The sequence below is a fragment of the Ictidomys tridecemlineatus genome, chromosome 4, assembly GCF_052094955.1.
Source record: "Ictidomys tridecemlineatus isolate mIctTri1 chromosome 4, mIctTri1.hap1, whole genome shotgun sequence".
NCBI classification, from domain to species: domain Eukaryota; kingdom Metazoa; phylum Chordata; class Mammalia; order Rodentia; family Sciuridae; genus Ictidomys; species Ictidomys tridecemlineatus.
The window spans coordinates 35,730,173-35,757,678 of record NC_135480.1 but is presented as its reverse complement, the minus strand read 5'-3'; the positions used below and the strand labels follow the sequence as shown (position 1 = coordinate 35,757,678).

The 27,506-nt window shown below is 35.1% G+C and overlaps 2 protein-coding genes across 7 annotated transcripts in view; one reads left to right on the top strand and one right to left on the bottom strand.

Annotated features, from left to right (window-relative positions):
* Kif18a (kinesin family member 18A) overlaps nucleotides 1–2,032 on the bottom strand; it is a 69,612-nt gene extending 67,580 nt beyond the window's left edge. The window contains exon 1 of one of the 3 annotated variants that reach the window (XM_078046304.1): nucleotides 1,906–2,032. The gene's annotated coding sequence lies outside the window, so the exon portion shown is untranslated. The remainder of the gene's footprint in view (nucleotides 1–1,905) is intronic. The other 2 variants (XM_040284580.2, XM_005327462.4) reach the window with 2 other exon arrangements.
* A 7-nt stretch (nucleotides 2,033–2,039) lies between these two features.
* Mettl15 (methyltransferase 15, mitochondrial 12S rRNA N4-cytidine) overlaps nucleotides 2,040–27,506 on the top strand; it is a 225,760-nt gene continuing 200,293 nt past the window's right edge. Inside the window, exons 1-3 of one of the 4 annotated variants that reach the window (XM_021727839.3) lie at nucleotides 2,040–2,172; nucleotides 4,130–4,366; nucleotides 7,239–7,525. In XM_021727839.3, coding sequence (XP_021583514.1) covers nucleotides 7,256–7,525 — 270 coding nt within the window. In that variant the 5' untranslated portion in view covers nucleotides 2,040–2,172; nucleotides 4,130–4,366; nucleotides 7,239–7,255. Of the gene's footprint in view, nucleotides 2,276–4,129; nucleotides 4,367–7,238; nucleotides 7,526–27,506 lie in introns of all 4 variants that reach the window. The other 3 variants (XM_078046305.1, XM_040284581.2, XM_005327461.5) reach the window with 3 other exon arrangements.

The following is a 27,506-nucleotide window of genomic DNA, read 5'->3' as shown; positions in this document are numbered from 1 at the left end:
TGCCTACATTAGAAGATCTCAAGTCTTAGTAAAAGAGTTCTCAAATGCATGTTGAAACATAACTGATGATGATTTTGCTGTGCCTGCCCACATCACACAGTAGCAACTCTCAGGAAACATGTTATTAAAAAAGCTTGGATTAAGTCTGTATCGTGATAACTAGTGATAATGAGCAATGATGATTATCATCTGAGTTTACTCTATGTGTCAGGTGTTATGGTAAACATTTGATATTCATCATCTCCTTCAATTCTTATAATAATCATATAAGGTAGGTTCTATTACTATTTTACAAACACAGGGACAGTCTTGGGATAAGTAATTTTCTCAAATGATATAGCTAGTCAGTGGGGAGCCATTAAGTGGATTCAAATCCAAAGGCCATGTTTTTACAACTGTGCTCTACTAGAATCTGAAGAGAAAGCTTCCAAACAATGGCACCAAAATAGACATATGTGAATTATGTTATTCACAACTTGTTATTAAATTTGAAGACAGATACTGATCTTTTGTTTGTTAAGGTCATGTGTTTCTAAGAAAAAAATCAGTCAACTCAAATTTGAATTCTATTCCGATTTGACAAGAATTTCTTAGGACTGGGAACTATCCTCATTTATAGTGTTTAACTTGACCTACTCTTTGAATAATCTTATTATTAGAGCCACTGTTTCCACTAACTTCATTAACTCCCACTAACTGATGCATCAATCAGGAAAGAATGAAAAATTCTAGTGAAGGGAAGGGCATCACTGACAGATGGGCTTTAAAAAAAAATTTTAGTTGTCAGAGTTAACAGGAGAAAATCCATTTTATTGATTTGAGGTATATCAATAGTAGGACAAGATGTAATTTTAAAATGAAAATTTTATGTGCTTGTAAATACTTTTCAATAACACAAGAGATTGATCACTGTTAAAAGCAGATACTCTTTTCTACTGAAACGGACAAAATAATATAAACTCAGTAACAATCTAGTCTTTGAACTTCATATCCTATAGCTCCAAAATTCATGAAAACCTCCCAAAACCAAACTCACAGGCTGTCTGCAATGAAATGACACCAACAGCTAGAACCTGTTGAGTATTTAACACTTTTTACCCAATTATTCCATAGTTTAAGTTGTAAACTATGGAACAAAATTAGTTCTCATCAGATCATTTCTTTTTCACAAGAGTAGTTCAAGTTAAAGTGCAGCAGCCTGTTTGGGTTTCTTTGTAACAAAGGGGTTAATTAACTCCTGAAGTCTTGAATTAGCTAAAGGAGAAACCATAGGATTGATGCTCAGCGCTCACAGGCACTCTCATTTGCAGAGCACTTTGCCAGTGTAACTCTGAAAGTCCGTTAGGTAGTCAGGACAAGTTTTACCTTGAAGCTACGACTGGGGCTAGGAGCTGGCTCCCAATGGAGTAGTAGCACAAAGCTAATAGCTGAACCTCGCCAGCCAAAAACTTCATGCGGTCATGAACGAAAAATCCTCATTTGATAGTTAAGCCCAGAGATACACTTACATCTGCATCTGAAATAAAACACTCCAAATTTGGAGTCCAGGAACCTCACACTGCAAGGTGCTGGACAGTTAGAGTCCTATGCCAAAGTCTGGGAATGAAGCCAAGATACCCTAGAAAACTTCCTGTCAAAACTGAAGGCAGAAGATCGCTGCCCTTCCTGCAGAGAAGTCAGGCTAACCCATGCTCTCGGTTAGTACTGGAGTTCTTTCCGGCTTTCACTTTCTCCCCAGGGACTGGCACTCCCCCACCCCCACCCCCTTAACGCTTCTGTTTGTCAACAAGACCATCTGATCCTCTAGACCTGAGGCGGCGGCCGGACACCCGCTCCCAGTAAGACAGATTATCAAAATCAGCGTCAGAGGGGTCACAGTTTTCTCCTCTAGTACTTCTTACTCACCTCAGGCCCGGAAGAGTTTACCGCGACTATTTCACTTCAATGTCCGCCTCCTGGCGCTTCAAACTCCACCACAAGATTCAAAACCAAGCCAGCTCCTTCAGCGGCTCTTTTCATTGGCTGCCGTCCACGTGACGTCACTACGTCTGACGTTGCCACGGCACGCTGCCTCTTGGCGCCAGGAGGCTCAGAGGCGCGGCGGGGTGGAAGCGGCTTTTCTGTGCGTCGCGGTGGCAACGCGCGGGGCGGTTTCCGGAGGCGGTGGCCGAGGTGGGCGGGGCTAGACCGGAGGTGCAGGTGGGAGACAGCCACCTGGGATCTTCACTCGGCCAACAGATCAGCAGGAGCAGGGCCCGGTCTCAGAGTTCAGGGTGTGAGTGAGACATTTTACCGGCAGGGGTTGGCGTGTGCCCTCTGCTAAGTGGAGAGGCGGAACCTGTTGGGTGTGGATTAATGGGTTTTGGATATTTATTTTCTTCTTTTCCCTCTCTGATTAGTGAGGCAGGGCTCATTCATGCCTCTGGGGGCCTTTTCCCCCCGAATTAATTAGAAATCCAGGTCCCATGTTTAGAGGGCCATGGCTTCATTTCTCAGTACTCCCGGGCCTACTACCTGGTTGAAGCTATTTGATGTTTGCTTGCTTTTTACATTCTTTTAAGGATGACATTACGAAATAAATTTATTTAAAGCTATTGGCTTAGTTTGTTATTGGATGAAGTGATAATTTTTAAGTCTTAAGATTGTAGGTATTATTTCAGAATGTACACTTGAAAAAGACAAAAAGTACTTGGAAAAGAATGAGAAATATTTTTGCTAAGATAACTCGTCTTCCTTTGTAAAGATATTTAAATTTTAATTTTATTGTATTTTTGCAGTGCTGGGGATTGAACCCCGAGCCGAGCCTCATGCATGCTAGGCAAGCCCTCAGTTACTGAGTCATTTGAATTTTATTGTTCTTCATATTACTGTTATTGTATCCTTTAAGCAAATATTGATTGTAGATTTTAGGGACACAGTAGTACACAGTAGGGTCAAAATCCCTACCTTCTTGGAGTTCATATTCTAGTGATCCAAATTCACTATATATAAATAGGATTCGACAATGCAGACAATTATAGTGAAGCAATGTATGGGAATCTCAACAGATTACGGACCCTATGGTTCTTCAGTAGGCTGAAGAAAATCAGAGGCATTGTGTATTATATGTGATGCATGTTATATGATTGTCTCTGAACACTGGGTAGGTCATCAATAAAGCTACTATTTATTTCTCACTATTATATGCATTTTAGCTAATGGAAGTTATTTGAAGCTGGGTTTGGCAATAAAATTGAGAAACCTTTTTATTTTATTTTAAATATGTCCTTATTGTATGGTACTTTACCTTTGACATTTCAAGTATTTTATTAGTCACTTTATGTATTTTCTTATCTCATTTAATTATAAAAACAGCCCATGCAATGTATATATGATTACTTTCATTTTACCAAGAGAAAACAAAAGTTTCAGAATACCCATAAAGTAAAATACTTGAATTCTACAAACAAGCCAACTCATAATCATTTGTTGCTGAAATACTTTTTAGGTTAAGTAACAGTAAGATGATATCCTAATCTGAAAATATGCATTTCTTACCATATTCTTATAAAATTGCATTTATTTTTGGTGAAAAGTAAATGTAAGTATTTTTAAATTTCATCAGTTTTGACATGCACATTGTGTTGGCTTATCAGTTTTACAGCTGTTTCCACACCTCATTCCAGTATTTATTTTTCATTTAACTTCAGTTCAGCTACACTTGCCATATAGCAGTGTTGAGACGTAGACTGTATTCTTGAGGAATTTTATATTTGATTAAAGCAGACTGATTTTGACATTACAATCAATGCCATACTGTGCCAGCTGGCTAGTCTTAAGTTTGGCAAGATATTAAGGAGGTATAACATAGGGAAAAAAATGGGTATTTTGTAATGAAATGAAGGAAAATAGAATCCAAACTTTCCAACCGTGTAGAGCTAAGGAAACATAAGTTCCCACATTTTGTTAGAAATTGGAGTACTTTATAATTTACAGTCATGTTATTGGACCACTAATTTATTTTCATAGTAAATCAAAGAGTAAAGGAGAAAATGGAAAGTTAGATTTAAGGTTGCCTCAGACATTTAAAAAAAAGATGTAAAAGCGAATTTAAACATGGCAATGGTGAGGTCTTATTTATTCCCCCCAGGAAGGTCCTTTGGAAACTTCAGCGCCTGCAAGACTCTTTCACAGCTGGGGCTGGAAGCAACGGAACGAAAGGCGGATGGTCCTCTGTTGCTGGGGCGGACCTGGGCTCAATTTGTCCGTTCTTGCAAGATTCCCCCAGGGCTGGGAACTAGACGTGTAGCCCTCTCAGGTTCTCCGGCACCATAGTGGTCGTCACTGGCCCAAGTTAGAGGCCGACTGAGAAATCTTCGTGCCTCAGGTGAGGAGAAGGTGGCCGAGTTACCCGTGCTCTTTTGGAAAGCACTGTGCCTTAGGGGAACTCCTAGGAGGTCGCTTGATTCGCCTGGGCACAGAATCCACGCCCCTCCTCAGCACGCGTTCCTCCTGGGTTTTCCCAGCAATTTTCTCTTGTCAGAGTAATTCTTGGGCAAAAGGGTGTATTCTTCCATTTCTTTAGAACCTCTTTCACTTTCTCAGCGTTCGGGTGCCACCCTCCAAATCGCGTTTTTTTTTGCATTAAGCATTGCCTTTTGAAACAGGATTTCTGTGCAGAGGAAAACTGATTAATGATGGTAATTGTTAGCACCGCGAGGAAGTAGTCTTTACAGGCATCACTTATTTATTTATTTTTTGTTCCCACAATTAAAAGACTCACCTCGCCAATTTTGTGTCCTTAATTACTAAACTGAAGTTTGCTGTAGAGAAAAGTTCAATGAATTTGCTTTGGACATCATACAGTTTGCTCCTGGGTCTAGGTTTACTGATTGGGCTTGGTTCTCTGACCACAGGAAACTTAAAACAATCTTAAATGATTTAAAGTGGTGGGTTCTTAATCGAACACAGGAGGACTCTGGATAGTCTAGTAGGATACTGTTACAGAAAATGAACTCCCCTTACAGCTTTCCCTCTTACATTTAAAAGAAAGTATTCTAGGAAGCAACCAAAGAGGAAAATGAGTCATTGGTAGCCCTTTCTCCATGTTGACCAAGTTAGTAGGTAATCAATTCATGGTTAAATTTTAAGGCTTTGTGCCTTGAACAATGAATAAATATATAGGAACTGAATACAGTAGAAAAGAATCATATGCTGGCTATAGCATTTTTAAAAAATCTGTTCTTGTACTTGTTTTTCCCCACATAGTTCAGATTCCTATGTTAGAAATGATGCTTCCTTTAAAAACAATTTTCAAAATCAGGACATAGAGTGTAATTCTGTTAAATCTTCCAGATTCCACTGTTTAGGCCTATTGCAATATGTTTTCTATTAGCTACCCCATTCTTATTTCCATCTGAAACAAGAAAATTGAATTCATGAGATGCTACACATACATAGTCAACATAAAGTATCATTAAATTACATGAGTGCATTAAATAGTTCCTGTGGGTGAAATTTATGGCATGGGGATTAAGACTTTAGACTCTGGGGATAGACTGCCTATATTATATCTCTCTAGCTATGTGAACTTTGACAAATTATTTAGCTTCTCCATTTTCCTCATCTGTAAAATGGGACGAATAATATATAACTCCAAGAGTTATATGAAGAATTAAATGAGTTAGATCATGTAGTGTTATTAAAGTAAGTAGTTCGTAGTGCTAAATAAATGTTAGGTATTATTTTGAAAAGTTTTAGATACAGTAAGTTAAAGAGTAGTTAGAATTGCTTTGTATACATAATTAACAATTTGGCCAGTTTGTTGATGGGTAATATCCAGAAATTTATTTAAAAATCTCATTTGTAATTTATCTTTTTGTGGCTACATTTTTTTTCTATGTCACATTACCACATAATTCTGGGGATGATAAAAAAATTGACTTTAAGGTAACATCTCATTCATGTTACATATGTATAATGTCAGATATTTGTGTTCCATGGTTTTAGTTAATACATGTGATTAATTCTTCATTTTCTATTGCAAAAGGAAAGTAAGATATATTTAAGTGTAATTTTGAGACCATATGTTTTTTGGTGGAGTCAATCAGGTGAAATTTCCTAAAGCTAGGATAGATAAAAATGTTTATTCTGTAGAGTCTGGAATTTATCTATCCAATCATTTTTTTTTCCCTAGGAATACTTCTTAAGTACATAGTGTACACCAGATTTCTATGGATACAAGGGTATAGGTCTTATTCTTAAATCACTCAATCTATAAGGAAAGAAGAGTATGATTAACTAGATATTTATTATGGTTGTATTAAAAACATCAATTGAAGCCTGTTGCATAAAACAGTGTTTTCAAAAGGTCTTCTGTTAATGTTCACACAAATAACATTTCCCCCCTCTGCATTTAAAAGAATGAAAATTGCAGAAGAAAATAGAACACATATAAGAAATTCAAGAAATGTGTCAATTATTTACTTGATTTTGGGGCACAAGGACAATTAGAATGTGGGGGTTTAGGGCTGAAGCATAGAGGTAGAGTATGTATGCTTAGCATGAGTAGGCCCTGGGTTCAATCCCAAGTATCAAAAAAACCAAACATACAAAAAAAGGGGGCTATGAAATGCCAAAATGTGTTCAATTGAGTTTAGTTGTAGTTTAAATGGATCTATATACTCCACTGATACAAGCTGTGGTGAGATAATTTCTTCAGAGATTGTCCAAGAGAAATACGCAGTATTTTCAGAGGCTGATCATCTTTTTTTTGATTTACATGTCTGGCCTTTTTTCAGGGATAGTCACTCCTACAAAGGTAAATTAAACATGAAAATTTAACAATATGGAAAAAAACAAATAAAAGATCTTGAAATAAAAGATCACCTTAACATAAACTAGAATAGTCATAATCCCTCAGTCATCCATAAATAATTTTGACTCATCAAATCTACTCTTTAGAACCAATTAAAATTAAAAAACGTGAAAAATGATTACTGAATAAGCACTTTTCATATCCTCATGGTTAAAACGCTAATGGTCTTAGAAGTTATCAGGCAACATTAAAAATTATATTTGAATTATGATTCTGCATTCTCTTAGAGTCCTTGTTTCATATAAGGAGGTTAGTCACCTTATTCACATAATGACTCTTACTTTTTTTTGGTATATTAAATAGTTCATATTAATTTGCTTTTCCATAAGTATAACATTCTTCTTAAAAATCCAACAATTATCATTTTAAATTTCTTTTCTAGACTTGTTGAACTACAGAATGCTTCGATACCCATATTTTTGTAGAATATTTAGAGAATATTTTCCATGCTGGTTGAAATCTGGCATACATAATTTAGGTGTTTGGCCAAAAAAAATTCATACTACAGCAGAAAGATATAATGAAAATGAAACCCAGGAGCAAACAGATCTAACTGGAGATCAGGAGTTACAGAGATCTCAAGATATAGATTCTGAAGCCATGGCCAAATTACATATTCCAGTAATGGTGGATGAAGTTGTTCATTGCTTGGCACCAGAAAAAGGGCAGGTGAGTAGATTTCTTAACCTTTTTTTTTTTTTTTTATTGAGATAATTCCACCAGTTGTAATACTGGTCATTTTAAAGTGTATAATTCAGTGGTTTATAGTATATTCATATGAGGCTGTATCGTCGTCATTACTATCTAATTCAGGAAGACTCTCATCACTCCAGTAGGAAACCTCATACTCATTGACATTCCATCCCCATCCTTGACAACCATTAGTCTATTTTTTGTCTTCATGGATTTGCTTATTCTGACATTTTATAGAAATGGATTCATATAATATTTGGCCTTTTGTATTTGCCCTCTTTTACTCAGATTTTGAAGGACATTTTGCCCCTTTTATAGGATTATGTACTTTGTTCCTCCTTTTGTTTTTTCGAGGGGGGGAAGGGGCTGGTGCTAATTATCAAATACAAAGTCTTGTACATACTAGGCAACATCTCTACCACTGGACTACATCTCAGCCCTACTTTTTTTTTATGGCTGAACATTCCATTGAATGGATATGTCTTATTTTCATTATTCATTTATCAGTTGATGGGCATTGATATTTTTTACCAGTTGGTAACTGTTGTGAATGTGATTGTTACAAGCATTTGTGTACAAGATTTCGTGTGGACATATCTTTTTAATTCTCTTCAGTATATGTGTAGGGTCAAAATTTTTCCATGCTTAATTCTTTGAGGATCCACCAGATAATTTCCCAGAATTGATTTTTTAAAATTTTTTGTCAGATCATAGTTTAAAAGGAATGTTGGCACAAACTGGTTTTCTTAACCTTAGTTTTCCCCGATGCCTCTTGTATTAGTCGGGGATCTTCAGAGAGACAAAACCAGTCGAGAGAGAGTGTGAGTGAGTGTGTGTGTGTGTGTGTGTGTGTGTGTGTGTGTGTGTGTATGTATTTGCATGTTTGCATGCATGTGTGCTACTCCATTTTCTACTACTATAACAAAATACCCAGGGGCTGGTATCTCTTATCAATAAGAGATTAATATATCTCACAGTTTTGGGGGCTGAAAGTGCAAATAGGATGGCACTGTCTCTCATGAGGTCTCCATTGGATATTTGGCAGCATGGTAATGGCGTTGTGGGGGAAACACATGTGGGAGGGAAAGATCACCTTGAGAGACAGAAAGGTAGAGCATGAGGAAAGGCCATTCTTGTTCTTTTTATTGCAATCTTTTTGGACAAAATGCATCTATTCCTTATGAGAGCAGTGCCCTTAACGACTTATATTTTCTCTGCCCCACCTCTTAAAAGTTGAACCACCTTTCAACATTGCCACACTGGGGACCACACTTCCATAATATAAACCCTTGGAGTGCAAACCACAGAGGTGTGTGTGTGTGTGTGTGTGTGTGTGTGTGTGTGTGTGTGTGTTGTGTTAGTTTTTACATAGACAGTAGTTCCCTTTTATCCACAGAGGACACATTCCACAATCCCCAGTGAATACCTCAATGATGGATACTACCGAATTTTATACATATTATATTTCACCTCAGCAATTGATTTTTTTTTTTTTTTTTACTTCTTATTAAGTTGGGAACATTTTACCTTTTTGCTTAAAGGAAGCACCTTATGGCTTTTCTTTGGCATATCTAAATTATCAGTACTCTGGTTGCTATTATTAAGTTTAACAAGGTTTACTTGAATAAATATACCAATGCAACATGGTGACAATTGATCAAATCACCAAAGTCAACAGAGGGTGAGTGTACACAGCGTAGATACACTGGACAACCAGGTGAGTCATGTCTGGAGCAGACACAGTAGAATGGTGGTGGAATGCTGTGAAATTTTCATCACACTATTTGGATTGCTGCACACCTTAAAATTTATGAATAGTTTCTTTTTTTTTCTTTGTTTTTGATACTCGGGATTTAACCCAGGAGTGCTTTATCACTGAGCTATATACCCAATTCTTTTTATTGTTTATCATCTTGACACAGGGTCTTGCTAAATTGCTGAGGCTGGCCTCAAACTTGCAGTCTTCCTGCCTCAGCCTCCCGAGTGGCTGGAATTAGCAGGCATGTATTACCACAGTGGTTGTTTATTTCTGAAAGAAATCAGAGGTTACCATGGTCAACTCAAATTGTACAAAATGACACTACAGATAAGGGATGACTAATTGTGTGTTTGTGGTCAGGGGAGAGAAAAAGATTGAGGTTGAGATTTTAAAGAATTGTTTCTTGTAATTGTGGATTCCTTCATCTGTGGGCTAGGCTGGGACACTGGAGACACAGGGAAGTAGAGTTAAAGTTGGAGTCCAAAGGCAGTATGCTGGTAGAATCCCATCTTATTCCAGTGTGGGTCAGTCTTTGGTCTATTAAGTCTTTTCACTGTTTGGGTGAAGACTACCCACCAATTTATATGTTACTTGCATTCCAAAATCACCTTCAAAGTTTCGGGTACTGTGTCCCAAGCAAGTTGATGTTAGAATTAACCATCCTACCTATCTTATAGTATTGCTAGCAGGATTAATAAGGTTTTTATTTTATTATCTAACAAAAATATTAGATGATAGAATATCCAAAAAAAGAAAAAGCTGTAAACTTTTCTGATAATTAAGTACATTCACAAATGAAAAATTTATCATAGCAAGTTTTCTTTAAATATCTGCTTATAACTTAATACTGACAATATTCTTAGTGTACTAACTTCAGAAATAGAATCCTTTATTCTAAAAGCTGTTTTTTCCTATGTCACTTTTTGTTTTTTCATTTTAAAAGTCACATCTTTCTTCTTTTTACCAGCATACAGGAGAACATATAAGTTTAGTGTAGATTAAGAGGAAAGATTCTTTAACTGGACTGATTTGTTCCAAATCTATACATGTGCAAAAATACACAGTCACACAGAGCCCTTAAGTTTTTGTCTGTTTTTGAGTCTTTGAGTCGGATCATACAGTTTTTTTTAAATTAAATTATTTATTTATTCTAATTTGTTATACATGGTGGTAGAATGCAGTTCGTTTCATATTACACATATAGAGCACAATGTTTCAAGTCACTGATTTTACACAAAATATTTTCACCATTTGTGTCTTCATACATGTACTTAGGGTAATGATGTCTAACTCATTCCACCATCATTCATGCAGTTTTTTAAAATATTTTTTTTAGTTGTAGGTGGACACAATACCTTTATTTTACTTACTTATTTTTATGTGGTGCTGAGGATCAAACCCAATGCTTTGTACTAGGCGAGTGCTCTACAGCTGAGCCACAACCCCAGCCCTGGATCATGCAGTTTTAATTAACTAAGTTCTAAAATATATACATAAGGTAAGATGTACTAGGTTGACTAGATGTTGCTCATATACAAGTCATCAGTGACAGAAAGTGGGTTTGCTTCATCATCAAAGTATTCTTTTTCTAACCTCACAAAGTATATACATAACAATAGATCACACATTTTTTTTAGAGAGAGAGAGAGAGAGAGAGAGAGAGAGAGAGAGAGAGAGAGAGAGAGAGAGAATATGAATCTCTTTTTTTGTAGATGGACACAACACAGTGCTTTTATTTTTATGTGGTGCTGAGAATCAAACCTGGGTCCCGCCCGTGCTAGTCAAGCGCTCTACGGTTAAGCCACAATCCCAGCCTCATCACACATTATTAAATGAGTTTATTTGTGTAAAGTGTCTAGCTTAATGCTTTTACATAGTAGGGGCTCTAAAATACATATACATAAAATGTAAATTTAAAAATTGGGTAAAATGTTCTGTTGAATTCAACTATCATATGAAATTCTCTTCATTTTCTTTAGAGAGTGATAATGCAGAAATAGCAATCAAACCCCACAAGTGTGAATTTTTAAGAAGTATGTTCAAATATATGAGTTAGTTTGCAGACATCCAAACGCACATGAGAGTAGGGGACTATCATATCTGTAGCTTTAATTTCACTTCTGAAATCTCAAAAACCAAAACACATTGTATCTATTTACTGAACCCTAGTAGCAAAACTAAATATTTATTTTGTGTTAGCTAGTAGAAAAACAAACAAACAAACAAACAAACAAAAACCAAACCAACAAAAAGAAACCCTACTAAATCTCCTGAGAACTCTTTATTGTATCTGTTTGTTTTCTAAAACCCAGTGAAGTAAAATTAGATGATTCTACAATTTGACCTACAGTGCTGTTTTATTCTGTTCAAATTCGTGACAGATGTAATTTTTTTTGACATTTCCATTGCTCTGATTCAATATGGGTTTTCTAGTAACTTTTTATAGAAAGTTTAATTTTATGAATATGGTTTTTGAAAACTTTCAAGTGAGATGCACTAAGAGACAATGTTATTCTTACATTTTTGGCTGTCTGGCAGACAGCTTTATTCGCTATTCCCTTAATCTTCAAGTAATAAAGAACTGGTGACAGCCCTTGGACAGGAAAGGTCTTCATCTCATCCAGAATCCATTATTTGCTTTTTTTCTTCCTGAGCCTTTTTCCCCAAATCATTTTCCTTAGCAAACTATGAGTCATACCTTCAGTTGTATCAATCACCCATTTAATTACTGTTTTCCACATCATCTTCAATGATGAATTCACAGATGAAACTTTTGATCACAACCAAAAGTTTTAAAAATATTTAAATGTAGTTTTAAATGAGGTTTAAGGCATGTAAAAGTTACTTTTTTTAATGTTTAAAAGTTATGTACCTAAAGAAAATATTGATTTGGGGAATTTATTCAGAATCATTGCCAATTTACTACATATTAGTTTTGCCAATACATTTAAAATATTTGCTAGTTTGAATTATAAGAATCCTCTTCCATTACCTTGGAAGGTATAGAAAGAACTAAATAAATTATAATAGTTTCCTCTTGCTTAGTTTTAATTTCATATTCTGGCTGAATAACTTTTTGTAAGAATGTGTTAGTTATCTAAAAACATACCTCTTGTTTCTGAAATGCTTTACTTCAGGCAATATTGATTAATTTTTTTTATTCCTGATTACTGAAAACTGGAGAAATTATACATTATCTTTTTTTGTAGTTTGAAATGATAGATAACAGCTTAAGATATAGGAGACTTGGAATTCTTTGCCCAATAGTGTACTAATTTAGTTTGGCACATGTGGCTTCTATACAATTGATTGCCAGTAGCTGTGTAGTATAGATCCAGTAACTTATCATGGCTGTACCTCAGGGATTCCTTATCTGCAGAATGAGAAAGAACCTACCCTAGATATTTACTATGTGAACTAGTTGAATTAATTTTTGTCAGTTGCTCAGAATGGTATCTTCCATGTAATATGAGCTTGGTAAATAGCTCCTGTGATCATAGGGAGAAGGATGAGGAATGGAACTACACAAAATTTAAAAGTTTAGAAGAAAAATGCCAGGACTCATCTGGAACTGAAAAAGTGCTGCTTCCTCTGACTGGAACTCTGATCAACATCCTTTAGGTCTTGAATCAAATTTTATTTTTTTAGGGGATCTTTTTCTGAGCCTCCAGAGGAGATAGGTATTCTTGTTTGTTATACATTATTGGAATCATGTGTCATGTGCATTTTCCTTTCATAACACCTTTTTTTTTTTTTTTTTTTGTCCTGGGAATGGAACCCAGGGTGCTCTGCCACTGAGCTATATCTCCAGTCCTCTTCATGTAGGGTCACACTAAGTTGCTGAGGCTGGCTTCAAACTTGCTATCTTTCTGCCTCAGCCTCCTGGGTAGCTGGAATTACAAATGTGTTCCACTGTGCATTGGCCATAGCACTTCTAATAATTTAAAATTACAGGGTTTTTTTTGAAATTATTTATTCAATGAATGTCTTTTCTGGATTGTCTTCTATGAAGTCATAGAAATGTTTGTCTAGTTTTCCATTGTGTGTTCAGTACTTAGTTCATGTATTAAATATACTTGTATACTTACCTAATATATTAAAGATACTCTTTAGAAGTATTCATTGAAAAATTATAATACAGAACCTGGAAAATTAAAATTAACAAAGCAACAGCTCATTTTGCTTGAAGGCTTTTATATCATTTCAAACCAAAATCTCTGTACTTTCCTCTCAGTTTTGTCATGAACACAAAATTGGTCTAAAAATATCAAATCTGAAAAAAATCATTGGTCCAAATATATCCAAAAAATATGTGTTTCCATTGTTGAGAAAAATAATCTTTGTGTTTAAAAGTTAGATCTATGAACTGAATCTTAAATGTATTTGAGAGTTATTCTTCTGGTCCAGTAAATAACAGACAATCCAAGAAAACGTAAGTCCATTCTATATGGAAAACACATATAGGATAAAAAAAGAAACAAGTGAAGTTTTTCTCTTTACAAAGCACATTCATATGAGTCATTCTGGATACTGGTTACTCTCTTTTTCAGGTCAGCATTAGTCCCTGATCAATAGTCTAATCATAGCAACTGCAAGAGGCTAGGTCCAGTAATTCTCTTCCCATTGTTCTTCCAAGTCCAATATTGTTTTTGTGAAAAGTGGTAGGAAGTATACCTTGACCTTTTGAGTTCCTATAACATTTTACTTTAGCTTCTTCTATTGCCTTCTCTTATAACAAACTACTGAGCTCTAAGTAGCATACTTAAAATGTTATTTTAAAATTAGCTTGCAAAGCCTATGGTGACTCACCTTGTAATGGGTTCTGTAGACCCTCTCTATATTTCTTCACTTTTGGTTGGGTGGTAGTGGCTATACCCTTTGGGTGAAACAAGTACCATTTGCCAAGATGCAACATGCATTTAAAGATTTTATTTTTCTTGATGATGAATGTTATTTTAGAAAGCATTTATGTTTGTTTATTTTTTTTGTAGCTACTTATTATCTATCTCTGTCTTGCATCTGGTACAAATTAGTTGACTTATTTGGTCTTGAATATTTGAGGTATCATTATGTTATATGCTAATTTAGGCATTTATTTTTATCGATATTCTGTTTATTTACTCTGTCTCATATACAATATTTTTCTTTTTTTTAAATACTGGGGATTGAACCCATTGGTGCTTAACTACTGAGCCACATCTCCAACACTTTTTTATTTTGTACAGGGTCTTCTATGTTGTTTAGAGCCTCACTAAGTGGCTGAGGCTGGCTTCCAACTTGCAATCCTCCTGCCTCAGCCTCTTGAGCCATTGGGATTACAGGCATGTGCCACCATGCCTGGCTAAATATTTGTCTATGAAATTAAATTTCAAGGTAAAGTTTTTAAATGTTTTTAGTTATAGATGGACACAATACCTTTATTTTATTTATTTATCTTTATGTGGTGCTGAGCATCGAACCATCGAACCCAGTGCCTCACATGTGCTAGGCAAGGTCTCTACCACTGAGCCACAATTCCAGCCCCATCAAGGTAAATTTTCTGTTTTACCTTTTTTTCTTTCTGGAAAGAGAAACTAGATATTGAATATATTCATAAAGAGGGAGGATGTTCCACTTGAGACCAATGTTTGATGGAAAGAGTATTTTTATTATTATTGTTTTGGTACTGGGATTTGAACCCAGGGGCACTTAACCACTGAGCCATATCCCCAGCCCTTTTTAAAATTTTATTTAGAAACAGGGTCTTTCTGAGTTGCTTAGAGTCTCACTAAGTTGCTGCCAGTGGTTTTGAACTCACGTTCCTCCTGCTTTAGCCTTCCAATCCCCTGGGATTACTGGTGTGCACCACCTCACTTGGCTAGGGAAGAGTATTATTGATAATAGCAATTTAGAGTTCCTATAGTATTTTACAGTGCAGAGCACTTTAATATATTATTGTCTGTACTTTTCATTAGTACTAATCTCAGTAATATTTTGTAAAAAGTACTGTCAATTGTAGAAAGGAGAAGTTCTGTTCTGTTGGAACCAAGTAGTAATAAATGACATTGGTTGGTTTTTGAATGCTTCTACATAATAGATTGTATAGTCTGCTTTTTTCCTTCTTCATAGGTGTTAATTCTTGTAAGTGATCAGCTGGTAAGATGTTAAGGGAATGCCTCGCTTCCTTTAATGGCTTGGGACAGCCAATTTGGTCTAATATCTGTGGACAATAGATATACGCAGTCACTTGAAGCATCTTATGCTGTTCCTTCACAAACTCTCTGCAGAGGAGTCTAGACACATCTCATTGGTCAGCTTACTAGATTTTTAAGAACTTTATCCTAAATTGATTTCTCATTCTCAAAGAAAACCTTATATTTTCAATGACAGAATACATGAGAAAGTTCTCTAAGAGTGATATGAGATTAAACCGTCTAGTGAAATTCTTCGTTAGAAATGAAAATAGAGAAAAAAGGTGGTGTGGGCAGGGTGTGGGGGGGAGAGTATAATTGGATGATTTGAAGGAGCCCGGTGTTAATGCTTAAAAAGGAAACAAACTTCCTAAGTTTCTGTCTTCTGTTTTCTCTAATACCTTCCTACCATAAGTATCTTCTCATATATATATATATATATATATATATATATATATATATATTTATGTTGCATAAAAATTTATATATGACAGCAGAATGCATTACAATTCTTTTTTTTTAAATGGCAATTTTTGTGTTATATTTTGACACAATAATGTATGTATATTCTAACACAGTAAAATGCACTTACAAAAATAATTTTCTTAGTACACAATTGTAAAAAAAAAACATAGAAACCTGTAAACCAATGTTATGCCCACATGCCTGTTTTTTGTTTTGTTTTTTGGTCTTTTATTGTTTGTTTTTTATTTTTATTGGTGCATATTAATTATACAGAACAGTTGGTTTCCTTTTTCCTTGTGGCATATCCATACATGTGTATTACATTCTTTTTTTTTTTATTGTTGGTCGTTCAAAACATTACACAGTTCTTAATACATCATCTTTCACAGTTTGATTCAAGTGGGTTATGAACTCCCAACTTTACCCCGTATACAGATTGCTGAATCACATCAGTTACCCTTCCATTGATTGACATATTGCTTTTCTAGTGTCTGATGTATTCTGCTGTCAGTCCTATTCTCTACTATCCCCCCTCCCCTCCCCTCCCCTCCCCTTTTCTCTCTCTACCCCTTCTACTGTAAATCATTTCTTCCATTTGTATTATCTTGTCTTACCCCTCCTTTCCTCTTATATATCGTTCTCACTCCCTTTCCCTCCCACCTCTCATCCCTGTTTAATGTAAATTAATGTAAATATATATATTTATGTTGCATAAAAATTTATATATGACAGCAGAATGCATTACAATTCTTATCACACATATAGAGCACAATTTTTCATATCTCTGGTTGTATACAAAATATCTTCAGATCAATTCATGTCTTCGTACCTGTACTATGGATAATAATGATTATCACATTACACCATCATTAATAACCCCTGCCCCCTTCCTTTCCCTCCAACTCCTCTGCCCTTTCTATAGTTCGACTATTCGTCCATGCTCCCTCTCCCCTTTAACAAAAATAATGAAACAATTATAACTTATTCTGTTCACACTCCACCCTATTTTAAGTGGAATTCATAATGATTATATGAATAATTTTCCTACCAGTATAGAATATAATCACCAAGATGATTTTTCTTTGAAAAATACATGTGAAACCAACATTTTTGAGTAAAAAGTCTTGACCTTTTTTTCAGTTTAAAAATCACCAGATAGGGCTTTGGGTATAGCTTAGTGCTTATGTATCATTCCCAAGTCCCTGGGTTCAATCCCCATCATCAAAATAAAATAATAAAGAATAGTAAATTACTTTTGAACCAGTTTATCTTGTTAGGGAATTTAGAATTTAAATGCAGACTGAAAATTTTCCGAAGGGAAAATGGAGATGACTATGAGAGATAAATGTTTTCCTATTTTTAATATTTATTTCAGTAACATTGTGTTAGTAATAGAAACCACCCAGCTTTTTCTAAAGTTAAACTTATCTCTAAGGAACCTTTGCTTAAAGGTATGATCGACAGCATATACTCTGATAAAAATGTGTCCCCCAAAAGTCCATGGGTTGGACATTTAATCCTCAAATTCATATGTTAATGGTATTTGGAAGAAGGGGCCTTTGATAGGTTGTTAGGTTAGATGAAATCATGTTAATGATGACATTAGTGACTTTATAAGAAGAGAGAGACCCAAGCCTAGCATGCTTGTTTATCTCACCTTTTAATGCTTTCTACCATGCCGTGATACAATAAGGCCCTCATCAGATGCCAAGAAAATGCCATTAATCTTACTTTTGGGACTTTTCAGGTTCTAGTACTGTGAGCCAAATAAACTCCTTTATAAATTACCCAGTCTCAGGTATTTTCATATAGCAACAGAAAATGGACTAAGACAGCATACATAGTAAAAATTTTATTTCAACAAAATTTTAGGTAGGTATTAAAATTTATTTTGAGGCTTATATATCAGGGATATAACAATAAGTTCTGCTTAAGATAACTATGTTTTCTAAAAAATCATCAGTGGTTTTAATGTTAAATTCCCCATTTTATGTGAAATATTCTATAGGTGGCTTGATACCATTCTGGTTTCTTTGTGCTGATGTTACTATTTCTGAGCCTTTCTCACTTGTATAGATAAGCAGCCTTCCAAAACTTTGAAATCTTTTTTTGTTGTTGTTGTTTTTGTTTGTTTGCTTTTGTTTTTAGGATATTCTTTTGTGAATTTTTGAATCTAAGCCTACTAATCTGACACATTTAGTTTGATAATTACATATGGGAAAAAAAAAACCCAATACCTCAATGCTGCATGTCTCTGAGACCTTCATTGTTTCACTTGTGGTAATAAGAATTATAAGAATTAAATAGAAATAAAATAATATCAAACCCATTTTTGACACACATGTTCGATTTTGAATTAGGATAATTATGTGGTACGTACCATTTTAATCACTATAACTCTTAACTTCTTGTTTTCTTTCCATATTTATTAAGGTGTTGTATAGATTGGTTAAAAATATAGGAGTAGAAAAACAACTCACCAGAATAATAGTTTAATCTCAGGTAAAGGGTGCTATTAGGTACTGCTGTGTTCCCCCTCCCCCCCCAGGGGTATAATTGTTAGAAGCTTTTCCCCTAGTGTGGTAATGTTTAGGTGGTGGGGCCTTTAAGAGGTGAGGCCTAGTGGGAGGTCCCTGGGTCATTGGAGCTCTGCCCTCAGGAAGGATTAAGATGCTTTTTGTGGGACCCTGTCTTAACACCCCCCATATTTTTTGGTATATTATAATTATGCATAGTAATGGTTGGATTCATTGTTACATATTTGTACATACATACAATATAACAGTGTAACTTGGCCAATAGCAGTCCCCAGTGTTTCTACTCTCCTTTCCCTTCTCTCTCCTCCTGGTCCCTTTACTGATCTCCCTTCAATTTTCTTGAGATTCCTCCATACCCCTACCTTTCTTTCCTTTTTCCTCTGTGGCTTCCACATATAAGAAAAGATATAACCCCTGACTTTTGAGTTTGGCTTATTTTGTTTAATATGTTCTCAAGTTACATCCATATTCCTGCAAATAACAATTTCATTCTTTGTGACTGAATTAAACTCCATTGTGTATATATACCACAATTTCTTTATGCATTCATCTATTGATGGACACTTAGGCTTGTCCCATAATTTGCCTGTTTTGAATTTTGCTACTATAAACATTGGTATGCATGTATTGCTATAGTATGCTGACTTTAATTCTTTAGAATAAATATTGAGAAGTGTGGTATAGGTAGGTCATATGATGGTTCATTGCTGGTCTTTCGAAGAATCCTCCTACTAATTTCTATGTAGTTGTACTAAGTTATAATCTCACTAATGGTGTAAAAGTGTTCCTTTTTCTCCATATCCTCTCCATCATTTATTATTGTTTGTAGTCTCAATGGCTGCCCTTCTAACTTTAGTAAGATGAAATCTCAGTATGGTTTTGATTTGCATTTCCCTTATTGCTAAAGATGTTGAACATTTTTTTTTTCATTTATTTGTTGGCTGTTTGTATTTCTTCTTTTGAGAAGTGTCAATTTAGTTCATTTGCCCATTTATTTATTGGGCTGTGTTTTTTTTGGTGTTAAGTTGTTTTTTCCTATAACTTTATTTATTTTTATGTGGTGCTGAGGCTCGAACCCAAGGGCCTTGCACATGCTAGGTGAGCACTCTACCACTGAACCACACTCCCCCTGGTGTTAAGTTTTTTGATTTCTTTATATATTCAGGATTTTGAGTTCTTTACATATTCTGGAGTTTTGAGATTTTTACATGATCCTCTATCAGAAGTGTAGCTGGCAAAGATTTTCTCCCATTCTTTAGGTTCTCAATTCACATTTTGAATTGTTACTTTTGCTGTGCAGAAACTTTTAATTTGAAGCCATTCCACATGTTAATTCTTTTTCAAAAAAATATTTTCAGTTGTAGATGGACACAGCACCTTTATTTTATTTATTTTCATGTGATGCTGAGGATGGAACCCAGTGTCTTACATGTGCTATCCACCACTGCAGTACAGCCCCAGGTCCCATTTGTTAATTCTTGGTATTATTATTATTCGGAGTTCTATTGAGGTAGTCTTTACTTGCATCAATATGTTGGAGTGTTGACCTGCATTTTTTCCTAGGAGTTACATAGTTACTAATTCCTAGATGTTTGATCCATTTTGAGTTGACTTTTGTGCAGGCTGAGATAAGGATCTAGTTTTACTTTTTTACATATGGAAACCTAGTTTTCCCATTAACTTAAAAAAGTTATTTTTTCTCCAATATATATTTTTGATACATTTTCAAGAATCAGATGACTTTATGTGGATTTGTTACTGTGAATCCTGCTTTAATTCTTTTCTCCCTCACTTTAAAAAATTGGTGCATTATAGTTGTTCATATGGTGGAAATTGTTGTTACATATTCTTACATCAACACACTCTAATGACATAAGTTGACCAATGTCACTCTCCATCACTTCTCTTTCTCGCCTCTTCCTACCTACCTTCTAGTCCGTTTCCTATATTCTAGTGATCTCCCTTTGGTTTTCATGAATTTACCTACCCCACACCCTTTCCACTTGTTTTCTGTTCCTTTTCCCTCTGTAATTTATGCATATGAGAGTAAACATAAGACCCTCGCTAGCAATTATTATTGTTTGTATTCTTGATGACTGCCATTTTGCCCTTTTAATAATTGGGTTGTTTATTTGGTGTTAAGTTTTTTGAGTTCTTTATTTAGATTTTATTCCTCTGTCAGAGAGTAGGTAGCAAAGATTTCCTCCCTTTCTGTAGGCCTCTCTTCACATTCTGAATTCTTTCCTTTGTTGTGCAGAACTTTTAAATTTAATGACATCCTATTTATTAACTCTTGACTTTATTTTCTTAGCTTTGGGAGCCCTGACTTATGGTTGTTAGTCTGCAGAGAGGGCTTTCTGACAGAGCTGTGGCATTTGGGAGAAGAAAGCTGCCAATTTAAAGGAGGACACCAGCAGAATTAGTACTGTAACTTCACTTTTCCCTCTTCCTATGAACTGCTGGTGTCTCCCATTGTTTCTGTCAGCAAGTAGGTAAAATGAAAGAAAGGTAAAATGAAGCTGTCCATACCCATTTATGATATTCACTTTGATAATTACAAATAATTTATTAATTTTTAATGACTCTGGAGGATATAGTCCCCAAATTTTCATTTTCTTTTCTAGAAACTGAGGTTTCTAAAACCTGACATTTTCAAAATCTTATCATTACTTAGGAGAAGTATATGAACTGGAGGCAGGGTCAGGTGACTCATAACCTCTGTATATTTATATCAAACAACGAAATGCTTCTATTATCAAAATAATAACCAAAGGCCATCTTTTCTATAGTGAATTTTCTGGGGAATTATAATTTGATGTAGTCACTCCCTTTTCTAATTTGAAAAGTGTGTGTTTCTTACAGCATTTATCTTTTCATAGTATTACTACTATGGTAGTCTTTATGTAGAACATTGAGACCTAAGGAAATAAAAACCCTAGGAGAAGTATAAATCTATCTTCTTACATACCACCTAACCCATAGCCATCAAAGTCATTTGCTCTTTAAGTGAAAGAAAGCCCACCTCTTTTTACCATAATTTCATAAACTACTTTGTACACTGGCTCTTCATCAATTTCAGATTAAGACGATTAAAGTTTATTCAGTGTCTCTTTGTTCTAACATTCCACCAAACAAACCTTTAAATGAAAGATAAAATCTTTTGGTTGTTTGTTATCCCCACCATATTTATTTTGGTAATCTCTAAATCTCTCAAAAAGTTGCCAAACACATAAAAATTCAATAGATTCTTGTTGATTAATATTTTAAAAATTCAATAGATTCTTATTGATTTAATTTTTAAAAATTATTTTATATCATGTTCCTTCCCCCAGTAATTTGATATGACTTTTCCCCAAGTCTTAAATGTACAAAAATAAATGTCAAAGTGTGAGTATGGTTTTCTTCCACAATTCAGTAGAATCAATATAGTATTAGGCCAATTAGATCAGGATTTGTGGAGGTTTTTTTTTTTTGTGTGTGTGTGTGTGTGTCTGTGTGTGTGGTGTGTCGTTTTGTGGCAGTGGGGCATCATTGAAGAGCTTGAAGATAAGGAGTGACTTAGTTAAATTTCTATTTTTTATAGGCTACTTAGATGGCAGGTAGTTTGTTTATGGGCAGGAGGCTAGTATATTCTATTAAAGATAATAAATGTTTGAACCCAAACAGTGGTAATCAAGAATATTGAAGGAAGGAATTGAAAAAGCAGTAGTGGTGATGAATTGGATGAAGAAGGAAGAAAGCCTGATATCCTGTGTTTTTCTGTGAGTAACCAGATGTCGAGTACTGCTGCATGATATGGAGAACTGGTGAAGGAAAATCAGGTTTAGGGATGGTGAATTAAATTTTAGATTTGAGCATCTGAAGTATCTAAAGGAAATCTATGTATTCCTGTCCAGAAGGCAGTTTGCAGGAATATTCTGAAGAGAATATTGGAAGAGAAGACAAGATTAGCAATAATAATTTAAGGATCTGTTGGAAGGCATTGTTGAAATTAAAAAAGGAATGAGGTTAATCATTGAATGAATGTTAAAAAATTGATCTCCATTTATTGATTGGGCTTTTTTTTTGGGGTGCTTAGCTTTTTGAGTTCTTTATATACACTAAAAATTAGTGCTCTCTCTGAAAAGTGAAAGGTAAAGATTTTCTACCAAGATGTATGCTGTCTATTCACCTTACAGATTGTTTCTTTGCTGAGAAGAGACTTTTGAGTTCATCCCATTCATTGATTCTTGATTTTAATTCTTGTGCCAAAGGAGTCTTATTAAGGAAGTTGGGGCCTAATCCCACATGATGCAGATTAGAGCCTACTTTTCTTCTCTTAGATTCAGGTCCTCTGGTTTTATTCCTAGGTCCTTGATCCATTTTGAGTTGAATTTTGTACACAGTGAGTGAGAGAGAGAGGTTTGATTTTATTTTGGTGCATATGGATTTCCAGTTTTCCCAGCACCATTTGTTGAAGAGGCTACCTTTTCTCCAATGTATGTTTTTAAGCACCAAAACCCCAAATAACCCAATCAATAAATGGACCTGAATAGACACTTCTCAGAAGATGGTACACAATCCGTCAACAAATATATGAAAAAATGTTCATCATCACTAGCAATCAGAGAATTGCAAATCAAAACCACTCTAAGATTTCATCTCACTCCAATCAGAATGGCAGCTATTATGAAGACAAACAACAGTAAGTGTTGGCAAGGATGTGGGGAAAAAGGTACACTCATAAGTTAATGGTAGAACTGCAAATTAGTGTAGCCAATATGGAAAGCACTATGGAGATTTCTTGGAAAATTGTGAATGAAACCACTATTTGACCCAGCTATCCCTCTCCTCAGTCTATACCCAAAGGACTTAACAAAAGCATACTCAGGGACACAGACACATCAATGTTTATAGCAGCACAATTTACAAGAGCTAAACTATGGAAGCAACCTAGATGCCCTTCAATAGATGAATGGATTAAAAAAATGTGGCATATATACACCGTGGAATATTACTCAGCAATAAAAGAGAATAAAATCATGGCATTTGTAGGTAAATGGATGGAATTAGATAAGATAATGCTAAGTGAAGTTAGCCAATCCCCAAAAAACCAAATGTCGAATGTTTTCTCTGATATTAGGAGGCTGATTCATATTTGGGTAGGGAGGAGTAGACAAACATGGGAAGAGTAGACAAACTCTAGATAGGGGAGAGGGATGGAATGGGAAGGGAGGGGGCATGGGATTAGAAATGATGGTGGAATGTGATGGACATTATTATCCAAAATACATATATGAAGACATGAATTTCTGTGAATATACTTTGTATACAACCAGAGATATGAAAAATTGTGCTCTATATGTGTAATAAAAATTGTAATGCATTCTGCTATTATATATAAATAAAAAATTAATTAAAAAGTTGTGCTCCAAAGATGGGAACTACATAGAAATTAACATATTATGAATTCAGTGCCAGAAGACAAGGTAAGGAAGGAGAGAGAGAGAAGGAACTCTAAAAAATATGCAGAGAGCCAAAACACTGGTAGCAAGGAAATAGTTTTAAGACACAGGGCTATCAACAGTGGCAGGTGAACCCGAATTTCATAAAGCTAGAGCTAAGAAATATTTTTGAGTTGATAATTAAATGGTTACCTTAGGGAGAACAGTTTCAATGGGTTAATGAATGGTTCAGTGGGAATCAGTTCTTGTATGGAAAATACAGGAAGAAAAAGTAAGTCTAAATTTAGTTGAAAAAATTTGGATGAGAAGATGAGGTGAGAAGTGGATAATGAATTTTCACAGAAGGCTTTTGTGTACTTGTGTACAAATGTGTGTTTATGGGTAAATAGGTATTTCCTTTGTAAGGATTCAGTCGACCAGAGTAGAAGCTTGAAAGTCTAGGTGAGGGAATATCTGGTAAAGGCTGGAGAATCTTGATTCAAGGATATAATGTATAAAAAATTGTTCTTGGATAGAAGAGAATTATTTTTTTCATTTAGGACTTGAAATAAGAGTAAGTGATTTAAGATATTTTTATGGATGATAGATCAGAAGAATTGAGAGAAATCCAGTCTGACGGCCTCCATTTCATAATAAAGTCAAAGACAATGTTGGTAAATATTACATGTTGTTGGAAGAGATCATTGAGGTAGGGGTTTGAGGATATTGTTAAAAATTTACAATAATCATTTTGTGTGATTTTGTTGAGTAGTACTTAGCTGCCAAATAGAGGATTAATTTGTGAATTTATTAGATGAAGTGGTTTTTTTCTCTGTGTAAAAATAATTTGAGCATTAATCTGAGATTATGGTTTAGTTGATGAGACAGGAGTTCAAAGGAAAGAAAGGTTGATAGAAAGTGCTTCTTGAGACTCTGTTGAGATCTAGACTGGTTTGGGGTGCAACACAGTCCATGAAGGGCTCTCATATCTTGAGAATACAGAGGAGGAATGAGGAGAATTTTCTAAGTGTTGGTTTGCTGATGGGGAGGCTCTAGTAGAGAGAAAGTAATTGGTGAGGCACACAAGCTAAGAGGCGAGAACTGCAATAGAGTAATAGGTTCGGGAATATTTGAATCAACAGTAAAAAATGTGGGTACAGTGTAGTGGTTAAAAGCATGGGCTCTGGATCTCTGCTGTTGATTAGACAGGGTCCATTATATCTCTGTGCTCAATTTTCATTTGCAGAATGGAATGGTAGTTCCTATCTTATTGGAATATTTTGAGGGCTTAACAATATTTCCATATAAAGTGGGTATAATGTGTCTGGCACATATTAAACACTCTGTATTTCTGATTATTTCTTATTGATACATCTGGAATGAAGCAGAGAACAAAATGATTTGGGCAGTGAGGTTGAGCGAGGGAGAAAATGAAAACATAAGCAGGTGTTCCCATGCAAGAACTGAATTAGTTGTGATTTAAAGAATAGAGTTTTTGAATTTAAAATTTCAGAGTTAGAATGGGTTGATATGATTGAAAAGTCTAGCAGTTGATTGTGAGAGGTGAAAGTCATTAGATTTGAAATGGACATATTGATGAAGTATCAGAGTTTTGTATTCATAAATAGAAAAAATGAATGCATTATCTGCAAAGGCATGTTGTATTATCCACTTAAATATGACCGACTGGCATTGCTAATGTGACTAGATTTTCTGAAATTGAAAAATAGTAAAGTTCTGCTTAATTTATGTGTAAGTACATGCCTAGAAAATTCAGCATGTATTAAATCTTTATAAAAAGAACTGTGTGTAAATATACAAAGAGTGCATGTTCTCATGTGGAAGTCAAATAAATTGATTTCATAGAGTAGAATAGTGATCACTAGAGATTAGGAAGGGGGGAAAGTGGGCATATAGAGAGATCAGATAATAGGTACCAAAATACAGTTAGATTGGAAGACTAAGTTCTGTGTTTTAAATAGCACACCTCGGTGACTGTAGCTTAAAATTTATTATATATTTTGTAAACAAACTAGAATGGCAGAATTTATATGTTTCCAACACAAGTAATAAATGTTTAAGATAGAAGTGGATTACCCTGATTTTTTTTGTGGTGGTGGGGGCCTACTGGGGATTGAACTCGGGGTTACTTGGACCCTGAACCATATCCCCAGCCCTATTTTGTATTTTTATTTAGAGACAGGGCCTCGCTTTGTTACTTAGTACCTCACTTTTGCTGAGGCTAAATTTGAACTGTCAATCCTCTTGCCTCAGCCTCCCAAGCTGATGGGGTTACAGGTGTGCATCACCACACCTGGATGATTATCCTGATTTGATTACTACCTATTGTATGCATATATCAGATTGTCACACTATACTCTCTAACTATGTACAACTTACATGTCAATTTTTTTTAAAAAAGCATGATATTAAAAATGAAGATTGGTTTCAGGCTTAGGCAAATGTTTCTGTCCCCCTTCATAAACAGACTTTTTAAGTCATGCAAAATTTGGGTCATTTTATTTTGTAGTAAGGCACAATGTGTTTATGTACTGCAGGATACACCATATTCTTCTGCCTCACCTGTTAAGTGCCAATGGCATCCTACAGTTCTTTTATCATAGGCAAACACATTTTTAAAATTCCTACATTGAACATTACTAGGTTAGGGAAAAGAGGGCAGAAAGCAATATGTGTATTAAACCTAGTGAGAAGGTTTAATTTTGCACTGTGATCATGATATAGGGATGTGAGGCAGAGAACCAACTGGCAACTGAATTTTAGGTAGAATCCTGGTAAAATTGCTGTGGTATAAGGTGGTTGAATTTTCTTTCCATCGCCACCTTCTGCCCATGTTTATTTCTTCCCCTAAGTTACCCCTATTCTAGGTATATCTGGTAGCCTGTTTATTTTAACACTTGATCCAAATAAGAATTCTTCATTGTATTTGGTAAAGACTATAATTTACATATGAATTTTCTTTTAACTAAATTTGTGTTTCTGTTCTTTCTACTATCATTTCAGGTATTTCTTTTCCATCAAAAGACAGGTGAAAATGCCTGACTTTCCCATGAAAATGTTTATTTCTCTTATTTTTTCTTGCTAAAGATAAATTAGTTGCATAAAAATGTATTGTTAGAGTTCTGTTTGCTTGTGAGCGTATTCAGATGCACTAAGATGCAGTGCAGTCAATGAAGATAGTCACTGCAGTTTCATCTTAAAACTGATAACCTTACTAGAATACTCTCTGGTTAGTTTTAGGTGTTTTCGTTGTTTTGAAAGAATCATCTCATTTATGGCAGTTTACTTCTGGTGATCCTAATCAAACACAACTATTAGTGCTAGACACAGTGGTGCACGCCTGTAATTCCAGCACCTTGGGAGGCTGAGGCAGGAGGATTGCAAGATCAAAGCCAGCATCAGCAGTTTAGTGAGGCCCTACACAAAAACTTAGCTAGAACCTGTCTCTAAATAAAAAATAAAAAGAAGGGTTGGGGATGTGGCTCAGTGGTTAAGCACCTCTGAGTTCAACCTCTGGAACCAAAACAAACAAACAAACAATAAAACCAACAACTGCTGCTGTCAAAAGATCAGTGTCATAAA